The following is a 17858-nucleotide window of genomic DNA, read 5'->3' as shown; positions in this document are numbered from 1 at the left end:
GCCCTGATCGCTGATGAAACCATATTCAAGACATTTGCAAGATGCAAAGGATCACCTAGAAGTACAGTGCTGGCCTTTTTTTACATTTATTTCATTGTAGGGTAATTGTGAGTTTTAAGAAGAAATCCCTTTGCCCCATAATAACGGGGAATGGGGCTAACCATAATGTACAGCAGCAGGTGGATTTGCATGTACAACTGTTTTGTAGTAAATTTATGTCCCCAGTCTCCCAGATCAACTATCTTTTGTCTTGTCTGATAAATTCAAACTCCTTCCTCAGATATAATGTTTGAGTGGACCAGTAGCATTGCAACTCTGCAGCTGGAATTTAGGAAATGGCAAAAAGAGACTTTTGTACTCATCCCTTGCCTGCTTTGCTCAATCTCCAGTTTCAGTAGCAAAGGAGAGAACAGCCCAAAAAATTAAACTAAGAAGCTCCAAACAGAAGAGGAGCTCTGCACTTTGCAATTCAAGAGCAACATGCACCATGGACCTATAAAACCTTAGAGACAACATATGCAAAATGGATGAAAAATGGGGTGGTGCCTTAGGTTCTGGTGCTACGGCCTGTTCTAAGGGACTATGGTGCTCCCCCCCCCAGTCATGTGTGAGATAATCTCCCCCAATTCTGTTCTAAAAAATTGTTTACCTACAAATGGCAAGTTTTTTGCCAGAGGATTTCCAACACAGCAATAGATTGGGGTCCGTTGGCTTCCAGTTTTGTAGTATCGAAGGCTGCATCACAAACATAAGCGTTTGTATCTGAAATCTGTGACAGCAGAAGGTTTTTTGAGTGGTCCTCAGAGCCCAACAACTTTGCTACATGTTTGAGTCAAATCTCCATGGCCTTGGAGTCCCAAGCAATCACAAATATGGGTATGAAGATGGTTCTGGAGGCAGTGAAAAATGGCTTTGCAAAAGCCCTCTATTTGCTTATCTACTGAATCCTTAAAATCTGCAGCATCTGCTACAGGGATGGTAATAGTCTTGGAGAGTGTGGAAACAGAATGGTCCACTTAAAGGTGCGAAGACAACAGCTCAGTGTGTTTCTGCAGTAAAGAATATGCCTGGGAAGGTGCCTGGTTACATGGACTCTGTGGTCTGGTGCTTCCCACTACATCTTATTCACTTCATCAAGTTGATTATAGGCTGGAAATACACAGGATGATTTTCAATGCTTTTTAAAAATAATCTTTCCCAGTTCTGAGGTGATTGAAGTATCCTCTAAAGATCTTAACCACCTCTTGGATGTGGCCCTCAACTTCAGAGATGAAGGAGGTCTCTTGTGGTGAGAAGGCATATGATCACAGGGGCCTGGGGTAGCACAGTGATTAGCTGAGGCAGCCTGAAATTTTGTATTGCAAAAGGCACATGGAAACATGGAAAGGGAGCAGTTCCAGCAGGTGCTGAAGTCCTGAGGAGGGAGGTCTTCTGCTGTTAAATCTGCCGTAGCTAGTTGTCTAAGGAGGAAGGTAAGGGAATCAAAGGAGCAGGCAGAGGGGAAGTAGCAACTTATCTAGAAGTGCTGCTTGGTGTCTCTCTGAAGCTGAAACAGCTGGTTCTGGATAAAGAGAATTGGGGCAGTCTTCAGGATGGCATTGGAACTATTGTGCTACTTAGGTGAAGAAAGATGGTGCAGGTGGAAGAGACGTCACACAAGACCTAAACAAGAGTGGTACAGCCTTGATGTAACCCCCGAAGAGCAGCGCAAAAGTCCCAAGATGATGGAGGGACTGGAGGGAACAGAAGGCTAAGAGCACTTGGAACCAAGAGAGTCAGAACTGTAGGACCCTTGTGTCCTGGGTCTAGGGGGGCTCTAAAATGGATCTGTGGCCCTCAGGAGACATGGTCTTGTCCTGTAGTCCTGTCCATTTGCTCCTATGGTCACCTAGTGTCATCTTCCTTCTGAGGACACTAAAAAAGAAACTGAAGATTGAGGAAAGCGGCCAGAAGATCTATCCGGGACAGAAGGAGGAGTCACTTAAACCTTTTAATGAAAATGGTAAAATCGCTACTCAGGCCTAAGCAGGTTTGCAGAATTTTTTGCAATATGCAATGTTCTCCACAGTCCAGGCATGGCAAACTTAAGGGACCACATACTGACACTTCTCATACTCTAAATGAAATTTGGCTATTATATGTTGTATTCTGTTCTGTATTAACTTTTCTTATTTATCAAAAAAATAGAACAGTAACACCTAAAAATGAAAGTGTATTAAAGTAACTAAAATATAATGTGCTGCTGCCCTGCACTGGTAAAAGTTGTGTGTTTACTTCAGAAAGTCTACTATAATTTATATAAATAAGCTGCTATGTAGCCATGGAGGCAGCCATTCAAAGGAGAAAAGGCACAGGCACATAGCAGATAACAGATAAAACACCATTGTATTCTACAGAACTTATCTGTTATCTGCTATGTAACCTGTGCCTTTTCTCCTTTTTTCCAGCTTGAATGGCTGCCCCCATGGCTACACAGCAGCTTATTATATAAATTATATTAGTGTTACTGTAGCAAACACACCAGTTTTACCAGTGCAGGGCAACAGTGCATTATATTTTTATTACTTTAAAGCTCTTTCATTTTTTGGTGTTACTGTTCCTTTAAAGTTATATGCATGTATTTCAGTTTCACCGTGTAAAAATTACAACATTAATTATTCATAGTTGCACTCATTTAAGGGCCCCCAGTGGTTTCTACCAGTTCTAAGCTGATAGTAGTGCTGGACATCTTTTGGTGTTCATGTAAGCTTGATCTGCTATATTTCTCATTATGTGGCTGATGCCACTGAGTTTCCACTTTTCCGCCTACCTGTGGTTTTGCAGAAGTACTTGGGACTCCTATTTGCCACAAAATATCAGCTTGAGCGAGACCGGACGCAGGACAACCATCTTCTGTCTTGTTGAATGGTCATGTTTGCTGTGGTGTAAAATGTGAAGGCTAAACCCCCACATACATTTGTTTTGGCTGGCACTAATGCAAAAGATTTAAAACAACCATCTAAGAAATATATATATAATTTTTTAAACAAGTTTTCCATCCATCAAAACACAGATTCCAAATGCAGAAGCACTTTAACTTGGTTTCTGTAATAACAGAAATGCATTAAGGTGGCCACACACGTGGCGATTTGGGATCTTTCGTGCGACTGTCATTCAATCAGCCACTAACCGTTCAGGGCTGAAATGGCAGATAAGGAGGTAGAAACAATAGGATTTCTACCTCCTTCTGCCGATTCAGCCCTGACGGCAGATTTTGCTCAGGCACCTTCTATGGCGCCCGATCAAAATCTTTTAACCGGCCCGATCGGTGAGTCGACCGTTATCAGCAGCCTCCTGCGATATCGGTCGACTTGCTGACTTGCCATACACGCACCGAATATCGTACGAAACGAGGTTTCGTACGATATTATCGGTGCATGTATGGCCAGCTTTACATCTGGTGGTCTGTTACCTTAAAAGCTGTCACTGACCCCAAAATGCATAATATTAACACAGCGATGGATTAAATTACAAGTTTAACCACATGCAGAATTACTAATAAATAAAGAAAGGGTCAAGAAAAATAAAAGCAAGTAAAATCGGTTTGTTTTGCCTTTGCTTAGGCAAAAACAAGATTTATATAATTGATATAAAAGTCAAGTCAAGTGTATTTGCTTAACAAACGCAAAAGGAAAGAATTTGGAGTTATTTAAAGGTCCCCTTTAACCCTGGGGCAACCCAACGAGACACCTTGGTACCTAGTTCAAAGCAAACTCTGAAGTAAAAAATGTATAGTCCTTGTGGATAAGCTTACAAGCTATCATTAACATACCAAGGGAAATTAATAATTTGTCATAAAACTGTAAATTGTATATGTGATATTTTATCTGGCAAGTCAATCCAAAAATGCTCAAAAATACAGCCAATCTGGAGACCCCAGGTCCCAAGCATTGTGGATAACAGATTAAATGCCTGGATCCCCATTTGTAATATGGAAGGATATTTTACATATATAAAACTGACAGGTAAGAGTCTGAAGGTCATGTGCATTTATACAGGTCAATGAACTCTGGGGCAACTTCTTGTTTTCATGTTTTTCTTTTGTTTAAACTTTTAAGTTTAAGGAATGTTTAATAAATAGAAAAAACACCCCAATGACATAGGCTTAGTTATAGATTTATACCCAAACTTGACCAGTATCCTTGTTCATGTTGGCAGTGCCCGGCTATGATGCCAATAGACTAGTGCACCAGCTTCCTGGCCAGTAATTCTTTGTATTGTTCCCAAGACACCATCTTCATATAGCTTTAACATTGCTGAGCTTTGGCTGTGACAAAATGTGTTGTTTCAGTCAACATGGATTATACTTTAGTATTTCAAAAACAGAGGAGTCGTTGGTATGATAAACTGAGCAATTGAAGGATTTATGTACCGATTCCATGACCCTACAAATTATAACTATTATTTTATAAGATGTCTACAGCTCTTGTGAACTATACATACTACATATATATACCTATAGGGCAATGTGTGGGGCTGATCCCCCACCATCACCGCTACCCTGCTGAGGCTAGGCCCCAGTGCAACTTTCCTCTCTTCCCCTACCCTAAAACCAGCCCTCTAATACCAGGGCGTCTGTTGCTACAATAAAGGAATGGGACAATTGGGCAGTACAATACACGCTGCTGCCATACCCAACTTATTCACCCACCATGTTTCCTCCTGATACGGAGAGACCGACATTTCTCCTCAGTCCCTAACTCTCCCCAGACTCCGCCCCGCCTCTCTTCTCAACAATCCCCGGTTCTCCTCTTTCTGGGAACCTACTGCAGGCTAAGCCGTCAGTGGTGGGCCGGCCCCTCGGAAGTGGCAGCCAATAGAATTTGACGCTCGGCGGCACGCAAGCAGTGTCACTTGGTTGGAGGACGGCCCACAGAAGGGAAGTGGGAAGCTGCAGTTTAGTATTACAGAGACACACCGGCAGGCGGGTCAGAGGAAGGAGGATATCTGTCAGGAGGTGGAACGTGAGTTAACGGTCTGAGGGAGAGGGAAGTGACTCTGCCTTATGGTTTGATGGGAGGGGAAGAGCCTTTGTATTTCCGCTGTTATCCAATATAGAAACTGTCCAGTGTATTTGTTCCTCAGTATGTATGATTCTTAATCCTCCGTCACCTCAGCATTCTGTCTAGTAGTCTTTGTCTGGCACCCATATACATGCTTTCTGTAGTGTATCCATGCCAGCAAGTATAGAAACCCTGCAGGTTGTCTGCCCAGTTCTAGGCGTAGTCTCCTCCACTTCTTTCCATCAGCATTAGCTATGTATACACCCTTCCCTTCATGCTCCCAGTGCTATGCTGCATATAGCTCCTTCGCTTTATTTACCTGCTCCAGGGACAGCCATTTAATTGCCCTTACACATATACACACATTAACTTTCTCCAACAGTATCACATAACTCCTGCTCTGTATGTATTCCTCCTCTATATGTACCCCCCTATTCTCAGGGCTGCAGTTGGGGGGGGTACAGGGTACTATTGTCAGGGGCCCCGTGACGTTTTGGCTTGGTTTGACAGAAATTAATTTTTTGTTTTGACATGCAAGTAAAATTATTTGTGAGATTGTAACTTATTATAAACACATCAGTCAAGCTCAACATTTTGCACAAGTAAAAGCTGCCCAACTGCCAGTTGAAAAAACCTGATGTGAAGCTATCCCTAGACTAAGCCTCACATGTGAAACTATCCCTAGACCAGGGGTAGGGAACCTATGGCTCGGGAGCCAGAAGTGGCTCTTTTGATGGCTGCATCTGGCTCGCTGCCAAATCTTTAATAAAAAAAAATAATGGGGGACATGGCCTGCGCTCGGCGGATAGAAGACGTGTTCTAAGCCTTGGACACGTCTTCTATCCACCAAGCGCAGGCCACGCTCTCCTCCGCATCGCATCCGCATCCTTGGGACCCACCCTACCTTGCCCCACAGCATCCGCGGCCAAACATATTGTATGGCTCTCACAGAATTACATTTTAAAATATGTGGTGTTTATGGCTCTCTCAGCCAAAAAGGTTCCCGACCCCTGCCCTTGACTAAGCCTCACATGTGAAGCTATCCCTAGACTAAGCCTCACATGTGAAGCTATCCCTAGACTAAGCCTCACATGTGAAGCTATCCCTAGACTAAGCCTCACATGTGAAGCTATCCCTAGACTAAGCCTCATATGTGAAGCTATCCCTAGACTGTTAGTCTTGCCCATTTCCTGTTTCTTTGCTGGTTATCATGTTGTTTCTCTGAAGTTGTCATAAACCAGTTTAAGGGATTGGATTGGATTGAAATGAACTGAGCTCCATTCTTCTCAGTAAGTGCTCTTTTATACAGGACAGCCACCTATGGTACCCATTTGACTCCTTTTGTACAGTTTTCCAATAAGCATTGTTTAATTTAACCCAGATTTTTGGGTCAGAGACAGAAAGATAAAAATAATTTAAAAAAGATGTGAATGATGGCCACAGGCCACAGACTTGTCCAGTAGAAATTTGGCTGATTATTTTAGTCTGTTAAGGGAACCAACTTTTCTCGGGATTCTCAAAACCAAGCCATTTTAATTTAGTGAGGTTAATATTAATCCATATCTTGGGCAGACTGTACAGTGTGCTGCACATTTAATGGGCCAGATTATTAAAACATGATGTTAAATTGAGATGTCTGTGGAAACCTAGTTCAGTGGGAGTGCTATAACAATCTCTTAAGGTGCTGTCTGATCCAGTGAGCTCAAACTGGGCAGACCTGCTGTATTTTATTGATGCAATAAATGTTTTCCATAACACTGCATACAAAGCCTTTGCAAGATATAGACCATAGCTGGAGCTAAAACCCCTTGTTCAACTATCTACTCTTGGTAACACACAAGTACAAATATTGGATTTGATCTGATGCTGACTACTTCAATGTTTCTTTAAACATACATGTACACCATGACCATGATAAATTATCCCTGACCATATTGTCTTAGAAGTCTTGCTTTCATGCTGTCTTTGGCAGGGTCTCTCGCAGCATGGGGAAGAGGCGTTGCATATCAACCACAGAGAACAAGCCATCCTCTGGATGCTGTGGAGTAAAGAAACCTAAACTGTGTCCTCCTTCTGGCGGTATCCAGTCTTCTGTCACAAATAACTGCCAGCCTACTGAAGACAAGACAGTGGGGCCTGGTGCTCTCACTCAATTCTCCCGGCCCAATGGGACCACAAGTGGCAGGGAACAGTCTGTGGTGACAGCTGAAATGGGCTGCTACTGCTTTGATGTCCTCTACTGTCACCTACATGGCTTCCCACAGCCACGCCTACCACGTTTTACCAATGACCCTTAGTAAGTATCAAATGTACAGCCCAGATCTATCATGGGCATATGGGGATTAGGAGAGCTGTGCTCTCTGGTATTTTCCCTCTTCTGTAATTTAGGTAAAAATAAGACATTTTGCAATACCTATAATTGTGTGTGTGTGTCTTTTTAGCCTAGATTAAACTGGCTAGCAGGAAATATAATCATACTAACAGATCTGCAGAAATCATATGCATGCTCCAAAATGAGTTATTTATAGCATATACATCATCAGACAGCTGTAACATCTAGCATTTCCCACGGTGCCTGGGAACAGTCATGGCTTACAAACAATGGCCAGCTTCATAGCCCCTGACAGCTTAGGACTGTAGTTTAGTTTAGCTCATTATATGTATCATCTTTTGTTATCCTACTCTTTAAGCCAGTCCTATAGTTATTAATATTTTGCCTGGTCATAGCTTTAAAATGCTTTCAATAAAGGCACTTCTGGGGCTTTCCTTAACCCCAGTGCAGTAAACTTTCTGTTTATGGAGTTTGTTTTGAGTATTAGGTCAATATAATAAACATTGCAGACTGTATACCAGGTGTAGTAATTACAAATATATCTGATATACAGTGGTGTGAAAAACTATTTGCCCCCTTCCTGATTTCTTATTCTTTTGCATGTTTGTCACACTTAAATCTTTCTGCTCATCAAAAACCGTTAACTATTAGTCAAAGATAACATAATTGAACACAAAATGCAGTTTTTAAATGAAGGTTTACATTATTAAGGGAGAAAAAAAACTCCAAATCTACATGGCCCTGTGTGAAAAAGTGATTGCCCCCCTTGTTAAAAAATAACTTAACTGTGGTTTATCACACCTGAGTTCAATTTCTGTAGTCACCCCCAGGCCTGATTACTGCCACACCTGTTTCAATCAAGAAATCACTTAAATAGGAGCTACCTGACACAGAGAAGTAGACCAAAAGCACCTCAAAAGCTAGACATCATGCCAAGATCCAAAGAAATTCAGGAACAAATGAGAACAAAAGTAATTGAGATCTATCAGTCTGGTAAAGGTTATAAAGCCATTTCTAAAGCTTTGGGACTCCAGCGAACCACAGTGAGAGCCATTATCCACAAATGGCAAAAACATGGAACAGTGGTGAACCTTCCCAGGAGTGGCCGGCCGACCAAAATTACCCCAAGAGCGCAGAGACAACTCATCCGAGAGGCCACAAAAGACCCCAGGACAACATCTAAAGAACTGCAGGCCTCACTTGCCTCAATTAAGGTCAGTGTTCACGACTCCACCATAAGAAAGAGACTGAGCAAAAACGGCCTGCATGGCAGATTTCCAAGGCGCAAACCACTTTTAAGCAAAAAGAACATTAAGGCTCGTCTCAGTTTTGCTAAAAAACATCTCAATGATTGCCAAGACTTTTGGGAAAATACCTTGTGGACCGATGAGACAAAAGTTGAACTTTTTGGAAGGTGCGTGTCCCGTTACATCTGGCGTAAAAGTAACACAGCATTTCAGAAAAAGAACATCATACCAACAGTAAAATATGGTGGTGGTAGTGTGATGGTCTGGGGTTGTTTTGCTGCTTCAGGACCTGGAAGGCTTGCTGTGATAGATGGAACCATGAATTCTACTGTCTACCAAAAAATCCTGAAGGAGAATGTCCGGCCATCTGTTCGTCAACTCAAGCTGAAGCGATCTTGGGTGCTGCAGCAGGACAATGACCCAAAACACACCAGCAAATCCACCTCTGAATGGCTGAAGAAAAACAAAATGAAGACTTTGGAGTGGCCTAGTCAAAGTCCTGACCTGAATCCTATTGAGATGTTGTGGCATGACCTTAAAAAGGCGGTTCATGCTAGAAAACCCTCAAATAAAGCTGAATTACAACAATTCTACAAAGATGAGTGGGCCAAAATTCCTCCAGAGCGCTGTAAAAGACTCGTTGCAAGTTATCGCAAATGCTTGATTGCAGTTATTGCTGCTAAGGGTGGCCCAACCAGTTATTAGGTTCAGGGGGCAATTACTTTTTCACACAGGGCCATGTAGGTTTGGATTTTTTTTCTCCCTAAATAATAAAACCCTCATTTAAAAACTGCATTTTGTGTTTACTTGTGTTATCTGTGACTAATAGTTAAATGTGTTTGATGATCAGAAACATTTTGTGTGACAAACATGCAAAAGAATAAGAAATCAGGAAGGGGGCAAATAGTTTTTCACACCACTGTATGTATATTTGTAATATCTAACAAGATAAGTGCCGATTGAACTCCCAAATACATTTTGCAGTCCAAGATCTGTTGGACTGCAACTGGGGTTTTCCAGATAACTGATCTTTCTGTAATTTGGATCTTCATTCCTTAAGCCTACTAAAAAAATCATTTACACATTAATTAACCCAAATAGGATTGTTCTGCCTTTAAAAAGGATGAATTATATCTTGGTTGGGATCAGATACAATGTACCGTTTTATTAATACAGAGAAAATGGAAATCATTTAAAAAATCTGAATTATTTGATTAAAATGGAGTCTATGGGAGGTGACCTTCCCATAATTTGGATCTTTCTGGATAACAGGTTTCCAGATAACAATATAATAGTACACTGAAAAGGTTTTTTTTTTTTTTTAAAAAAAAGGCTTTTAAAAGCTGGTCACAATTTATTCTAATGTAATTTACAAAAGGAATCTTACAGTTTATTTTGATACGGGCAAGTATTCTTCCCCTGTTGGGTACAACTTTAACTTGAATTTGTTTTACCTGTGTAGGTTAATATTATATTTAAATGTAAAGACTTTCATTTTTTGATGTTACTGGTCCTTGTTTAGCATCAAGAGAAAGATATGCAACTCTCACTAAGTTTTGCCAGTTTAATTTAGCTGTTTTACAGGATTCATATGCCTGCCTTAAAGCTTGTAATCTACTTATAAAACCACCTTAACTGCTTAAACATGCATGGTGATGCTTTCAAGCATAAATGTCACTTAAAGGAAAAATATACCCCCAGAATAAATGCTTAACCAACATAATTACATAGGGTTCAAAAAAGACCAGAGTCCATCAAGTTCAACCCATGTGAACCCCAGCACACACAGACCCATACTGACCTATCTATACACTCACTTACATAAACTATATATAGCAACATCCATATTAATTGTTGATTTTAGTAGCACAATAGCTTGGGATATTATGCTTGTTCAAGAAATCAACCAAGCCCCTCTTAAAGGCATTAACAGAATCTGTCTTTACAACATCACTTGGATGGGCATTTCCCAACCTCACTGCCCTCACCGTGAAAAAGCCCCTACGCTACTTCAAATAGAAGCTCCGTTCCTTTAACCTAAAGGGGGGGCCTCTGGTGCACTGATCGTTTTTATGGTAAAAAGAACACTCCCTATCTGTCCCCTCGCATGTGCCTTTTTTCCAGAGCAAAACAACCCCAATCTTGACAGTATAACCTCAGTAGTCTAAATCTTCCATCCCCTTTACCAGTTTAGTTGCACGTCTCTGCACTCTCTCCAGCTCATTAATATCCTTCTTAAGGACTGGAGCCCAAAACTGCACTGCATACTCAAGGTGAGGCCTTACCAGGGGCCTATAAAGAGGCAAAATTATGTTTTCATCCCTTGAGTCCATTCCTTTTATACAAGACAGCACTTTATTTGCTTTAGTAGCCACAGAATGACACTGCCTGGAATTAGGCAACTTGTTATTTACAGAAATCCCCAGATCCTTCTCAATTAAGGATCCCCCCCAACACCTTACCATTTAGTGTATAGCTCGCATTTATATTATTTCTATTTATTTGGAATCTCTTGTGTCCCATTCTAGTCCTTTGTTTGTTACGTGGAAGGCTGGACGCGACAAACGTCTTAGAGGCTGTATTGGGACCTTCTCTGCCATGAATCTTCACTCAGGACTCAGGGAATACACCCTAACCAGGTACTGAGAGTTCTCTAGAATTCCCATGGTACGAAGCACTTACATATAATCATGGTTTGTGTTTGCTCACACCACTTCGTACTAAGGGCATATGTATGCATACAGTAATAGTATCTATGTGCACATGAACCAGACATTAAGCATGCACAAGTAGTACTGGTAAATTCTCTTTTATTTATATACACATATAATATATCCATTCACACATCAACAGTGCATGCACAGATGGTAGATACCAGTAAAGAAAAATATTCTGTCTCTCTCGCAAAAATTCCCCAAACTAAAAGGGACAGTATGCCTTTTTTTTTCAATATTCGATCAATACTTTTTGCCTATTGTTTTAATTTAGTATCTATTATACTGCAGTGCCCTTAAGGACAGCCGTTTCCCACCACTTACCCGTGAGGAACTGCCTAAACTGTCCTGCTCTGTGTCTCTGCTTATTAACTTTGAGGATGTGGGGGACTTTCTGGACTGGGAGGTGAGCATTATCAATATAGACTTTAGCAAATGGTTTTAACCAAGGTCCCACATAGTTGAATTGTTCCGCCTAGGGGCATTTCTGTTAACTCCATGCTTGTTTAATTTATAAAGGTATTAGAATAGCAATTTGGCAAGTATGTCTGTTCTACGTAAATAAGCAATTTTACAGTGTAGAAAAGTACATACGGAGGACAAGCTTAATAAATATACAAGGATTAAGTGTCGTGCTCAAACACACATGAGTAAAGTGCATGTTTAAGTGTTTAATGGAGTCCAACTTTAATTGCATGATCTTATGGAAGGAGGTCAGGACCTTGCCTCAGGAGAGACTACGAGCCATTATTAAAACATTCAGTTAACTGTAGTGCAATCACACTACCAGTGTATTATCAGCCCAGTTGCTTACCTGGGCAGCCCACACACGGAACAAACATCTGAAATAGATTTAGCTGTACAAAATATAGGTGCATGTGTGGCTCATACCTACCTGTTGCCAAACTAATTTTCCTCCCAGCTATGTGCAGGCTTAGAGTATTTGTGACAGTTGGGGAAGGTTAGTTGCAGAACCCAGGCTTAGTATAAATATAAAGAGTTAATCAGCCTTCATACACAAACTGTTTTTGTACATTTGATTGTGCTCCCTTTACTTTGGTAGGTGTGCAGGCAAAACACTCTGGCTCCTGTTTCTTTCATATGAGGCATGTATTATCAATTGAGCATGAGTGTTCTGCTCCTATTTGCTCACAAACTGCTACTTTAATCTTCTAGGTTGGAGTCCATGGTATCCGAATCGAGTTCATAAATGAGAAGGGAATAAAACGCACAGCCACCTACCTGCCTGAAGTAGCCAAGGAACAAGGTATGTTGCTGGCTTATTTCTTTGTGGGATCTAAGTATCTCAAGAAATTAGTCATTTAAGACAAATTATTGGTAAAAGAATTAGACTAGAAGATGTATAGGAGAGGGCCCAAATATAAAGATAAGTAATGAAATGTAACAACTGTATTTTACTTATCAGGGTCAGTGACCCCCATTTGAAACATGAGGATGAAAACAGGCAGAAGAAGAAGGCCAACACCTCAAAAACTAGGACAGTCTATAGCAGGGGTGTCAAACTCAGTCACATAAGGGGGCCGAAATCTAAAACACAGGCTAAGTCGCGGGCCAAATTTTTTATTAATATACTTAGTAAGATACTATATCTATCACAATGTGTAAAAAGTGGAGCAAGACATGACCGGTGATGTTGCTCATAGCAGCCAATAGATGCTTTGCTACTGTTGAACTCTGATTACTGATTGGATGCCTTGGGCAACATTACTGGTAATGCTTCACTCCACTTTTTACACAGCATGATAAATATACCCCTTAGTCTTAGTTACTATGTGAGGAAAATGGAAATTGATCAGGCTGGATGGTCAGACACACTCACCAAGGGCCACATAAAACAGCCAGGTGGGCCGGATTTGGCCCCCGGGCCTTGTGTTTGACATATATGGTCTATAGCATACTAAAAGTTAGATGAACTACCCACTTAAAGGAGAAGGAAAGGCTAATAAAGAGTTAATCTCAAGCTGCAGGCATACCTTCAGTTGTCTCAATAGTGCCCTTAAGTCTCCCCGTATTTCACCTGTTCAGATGATCAGAAGAAAAAATGCTGAGTTGTGTATAGAAAGTTTCCATAATGCCTCACTCCTGCACCAAAAGCAAGACCCATGTACATGCTCATTTAGTAAGACTATGAGTCAGCTTCCTGCTGATTGGCTCAGATCCACATTCCTAAGGGGGGGAGCAGGCTTATGGCTGTATTTACATAGACCGTTCTGATAAAGCTTACTTAGTTTTTACCTTTCTTTCTCCTTTAAGGGAAAAGGGAATTTATACTAATAAATATACTTATAAATGTATTTTGTGGTAACTGTTTATATATATATATATATAACAAAATGTTGCAGGATTTTACATTTTTTTGGCCATCGGATACTGCCGTTCTTTACCTAGTTTTTTTGAGCAGACCATACTAAAGGATTAATCTGCCTCATTTCAGACTGGGATCAGATCCAGACAATAGACTCTCTACTCAGGAAAGGTGGCTTCAAGGCCCCCATCACCAATGAGTTTAGGAAAACCATCAAACTCACAAGGTGAGAATCCCCCCCCCACCCCCCTTCAACACTGCAAATATGAGTTTAGAAAGCCCTGATGTATTTGTTTAATGGAAATGCTATTCAATGTGTATTTTTTCTTTTTGCCTTCTTTCTTTAGATTCTATGAAACTGGGTGGCCCCTATTAGTGTTTTTGCTAATTTGCTCCTTATCATCTTCAGTGGCACCCCTTACATGTACTGTAAAATAAATGAATTTTACAGAATGCAGCAGGAACAGTGCAGTCACCCATAGAAACCAGCCAGACACAGACTTTTGGTTTCTAACTTGCAGTTTCTAGTTCAGAGCACAATTAAGCAGTAATTTTCTATCAGGCAGCCCAGGGAAACCCAGTAAAATATCTCCTCCACGTTCTGTTGAAATGCTGATAGCTATCAGTACGGAATCACCCCAAGTCCTTTCTGTTGAGAGGGCCTTATTGTTGGTAAAGCATAATGTAGCTAAGGCCTCAGAAGTTTGGGAATGTAAGTGCAGCATTATAAAAAAACATGCTGATAAAAGAGGAGGTTACAACTTTTATATTTATACTTTACTTTTGTTTTCCTTTAAATCTCACTTCCCTGTATATGCCAAACGTCTGTGAGTAAACCACTGGCCTGTTTTACTTCAAAATATATAATCCATAGTATAAATATCTTGCTCTTATTCTATGTGAACTACATAAACCTGGAATGGACTCCGGGGAGACCCAGTAAAATATCCTTTAAGGAAGAAAATATGTGCCCATGAGGATTCTGAAACTTTTTTCTTTAAACGCAGGTATCGCAGTGAGAAGGTGACAATCAACTACACAGAATATATGGCCTCCCGCCAGCCAACACAGCATAATGGCACTGTGCATGCACCTCCTCTGTATACACATTACTCCTGACACAGCGCTGCCCCCATCACAATCCTGCCCCTCGCTCGCCGGCAACGCCTGTGACCTCCTGACATCTGACTCCTCGTCTGCTCCCTCCTCTTGGTCCAGTTACCTGTACTACTGCACCATCTTATGAGCTTCACTGGAGGGCAGGGAGCAGCACCCAGAGACTAGCAGACACACACACACAGCCTTACCTCACCCCCATGCTCTCCATGGAACTTTTAGTGGAAGGGAGAGCAAACAGGGGTGTCATGGCCTCCTCCAGCCCCTTCGGTAAAAGAGGTTAGCCACCCTGGAAAAGCACTTTTAGGTTTTTACATTTTACGGTTATTTTTTTTTTTATATTCTTATATATATTTTTTTTAACCACAAGGAACGCCCTGCTTCATGAAATTAGTGCTCCTGCACCTCTTGGGCTGGCTTTGATATGGGCTAAGACAACAGGACCATCAAGGTGCCCGTAATCCTGTGCCGTAACTGTATAAGATGGCAGTTACACATATGGAAGTTCATTAAAGTGAAATAGTTTGTATAGGTTTGCCACTCAGTTAAATATACTATTAGGAAGGGTTGTACGGTTTTTAGAGTTGAGTGAAGAAAACAAAGCTCTTCTTCTGCTAAGTTCCTAGCTAACTTTGTTTCCCCCTCTCTCCCCCAAACATCTTTTATTGGGGGGGTTGTTTCAGTATACTCAGAAGGGATGCAAGTGTGAGGAACGGAATGGACATTACTTGCAAAGTATGCACAGCTGAAGAATTCCCAGTGTCTAGCTGACTTCTGCATATGCATTTGGTATATACCCTGTTGCAAAAAAACTATTGCTTCTGTTCCTTGCTTTAGCACTATTCAGAAACCATTACTTACAGATCTGTTGTTTACAGTGTTATTGGTTTTCTTTTCTACCTCTCCACTCCATGTGATGAGTGGGGAGCTTAAAAGCCTAGTCCAAGCTGTTTACAAAGATACCATTCCTTAAATACATTACTGATAATTAGGGCACTGACACCCGAAAGGAGCAAGCCTGTTGATTTGGGGGTTAGGTAACTATTACCCATCTTACATTATATAAACGCACACCACAGGTTACTAGTATGCCATGGTTATGCCTGTAGACATGTTTGGAGAGGCAACTCTGGTAGAGTGCAAGCATGTGTGGCAGAGAAGAGGGAAAACAGTTTTTGTACATTACAGGTTTCCCTAGTGCCAGCTCTGCCTTTATTCCTTTTCTTCCCGATGGAACATCGGCGTGCTGATGAACCATCTGAGATGGAGAGGGTAACAATACCCCTTGCACAAACTGTCACTTTCCCTAAGGAATCGATTGTTTTCTGTTCCATGCTGCTAAGAATAAATTGAAATGATTGAATTGAGGATCAGTAATGGTTTATTAAATTGTGAGATGACCAAAGGTACCATGAATTGTGCACTGTTTCAGAAATATCTTCAGGAAAAAGTCCAGTCATTTGTCTATGAGCCAATCCTTTCTGGGTTCTGGCAGACAAAAAACAAAATTAGTTTTGTATAAGCCTAAGTTCTGACTTAAAATAAGCAGTTTATGCACAAAAACCAATGTGCATGGATGAAAGCAATGCTACAAGGAAGAGTGGGCTAGAAATCCTTATCAGCCATGTAAAAGATAAATCAAAGCATTTGGTTACAGTTATTGTATAAAAAAGTGCTGCAACCAGTTAAGTTTAAAGGAAAACATACCTTTAGAATGAATAGTTAACCAACAGATTATATCATATTAAATGGCCTATTAAAGAATCCTACCAAACTGCAATACATATGAGGAAATAATGGCCTTCTACATCTTTTTCTTTGAGCCACCATTTAGTGATGGGCTGGGTGCTCCCTCAGAGATCACCTGACCAGAAATAATGCAGCTCTAACTGTAACAGGAAGTAGTGTGGGAGTAAAAGATAGAACTCTGTCCATTCATTGGCTGATGTGACCTAACTCATAAATTGTATGATCCCATGGGGTAGCCTGTAGTACTTAAAGGAAATGTAACACTAAATGTTTTTAAGTAAAAACACTATTCTACCCTGCCCCAATAACTGCCCTATCCTGCAAACCACTTAGTATTTTAAATGCTTTAATAGAAAATACCTGCTAAAACTTGGCTTCCTCTCAATTGAACTACAGGGATAGGGCAAAAGGAGCTGCATCCACTATGCGACGATCGATTGATCGAGCCTAGCCTGACTCCTTCCATACAGAAAGAAGGCTAGGCTCGATCAATCGATCATCGCATAACATGCTACTACACATTTTGTATGAAAATGGTTGATCTAAATGAAGTACAGTTTTACAGCTGCATTGTGCCATATATATTTATAGAGACCTACATTGTTCAGGGGTATGGTTTTAATTTAAAGTACACAGAAGATTTTGATCAGATATTATCTGACCCAGCACAAGATCGTGTAGGATCATACCAAACCTGATCCCCACAGCTGTAACACAAATCAGATCAAATGGTGGGTTTTGTCCCTGCATCTACATCACACAATGTGTTTCAATGAGAGAAAAGTATTTCAGACGCCATCAGCTTTTATCTTGAATAAACGTATCTCTGAGCTGCAGCACAATCCAACACTGCCCATTTAGTACAATGTATTCCTGCATTAAAAGTCTGATAGCTGCTCCGCCAGCCCCTCCACTTGCCTAAATGCTAAGCTAGAGTTTCCCAAACTGTGACTAGTAAGGCCATGGAGTCTCTGCTGCCCATGTGTCGTGTGTAGCCACTGTGCGTCTGTATAATGCTCCCTGAATGCAGCCTTTCCTACAGGCCAGTTAAAGGCCACTACTATAACGCTAACGCACCTGTTCACAGGTAGAGAAATGCCTTTTAAAAGTATGGAACAGGGCCCTGGGCAGGTGCTGCTGGCTATTTAGCCTGCCAGCGAGAAGCTCTAACAGTGCGAAGATACCCATAAGCCTGCCAGGTATTTAAGAAACGTTACCATTTCCCACATCGGTTACGGGCTGAGGCCTCCCCCAGCCACACTGCTATTCAACATTCCCGCCGCAGTACGACCCTGTAGTTAAAGGCGCCCCGCGCAGTCACGTGGTGCTATG

The 17858-nt window shown here is 41.2% G+C and overlaps 1 protein-coding gene and 1 long non-coding RNA gene across 3 annotated transcripts; one reads left to right on the top strand and one right to left on the bottom strand.

The window, feature by feature from the left end:
- The first annotated feature begins 4862 nt into the window (after positions 1-4862).
- ammecr1l (AMMECR1 like) lies at positions 4863-16140 on the top strand. 2 transcript variants are annotated; one of them, XM_031902538.1, is made up of 7 exons: positions 4863-5003; positions 7015-7338; positions 11150-11260; positions 11627-11741; positions 12512-12602; positions 13791-13887; positions 14669-16140. In XM_031902538.1, the coding sequence occupies exons 2-7, from the start codon at positions 7028-7030 to the stop codon at positions 14778-14780; spliced, it is 837 nt and encodes a 278-aa protein (XP_031758398.1). In that variant the 5' UTR covers positions 4863-5003; positions 7015-7027; the 3' UTR covers positions 14781-16140. The 2 variants fall into 2 exon arrangements, with proteins under 2 accessions (XP_031758398.1, XP_031758399.1); XM_031902539.1 differs by lacking the exon at positions 4863-5003 and adding an exon at positions 5020-5123.
- On the bottom strand, positions 16141-17833 carry LOC116410919. Its single transcript, XR_004222753.1, has 2 exons — positions 17744-17833; positions 16141-16265 (listed from the first exon to the last, which is right to left on the bottom strand). It is a non-coding gene; the product is annotated as an uncharacterized LOC116410919 (long non-coding RNA).
- Between the last annotated feature and the right edge of the window lie 25 nt (positions 17834-17858).

Source organism: Xenopus tropicalis, chromosome 5, assembly GCF_000004195.4.
Source record: "Xenopus tropicalis strain Nigerian chromosome 5, UCB_Xtro_10.0, whole genome shotgun sequence".
Classification (NCBI taxonomy): Eukaryota; Metazoa; Chordata; class Amphibia; order Anura; family Pipidae; genus Xenopus; species Xenopus tropicalis.
This window is presented reverse-complemented; position numbering and strand designations above follow the sequence as displayed.

Bases quoted from the DNA above. Each gene is read 5' to 3' on its own strand.
- ammecr1l (XM_031902538.1), top strand. From the start codon at position 7,028: ATGGGGAAGAGGCGTTGCATATCAACCACAGAGAACAAGCCATCCTCT. The intron at 7,339-11,149 runs GTAAGTATCAAA...GTCCCATTCTAG, and splicing joins CGTTTTACCAATGACCCTTA to TCCTTTGTTTGTTACGTGGA. The intron at 12,603-13,790 runs GTATGTTGCTGG...GCCTCATTTCAG, and splicing joins TGAAGTAGCCAAGGAACAAG to ACTGGGATCAGATCCAGACA.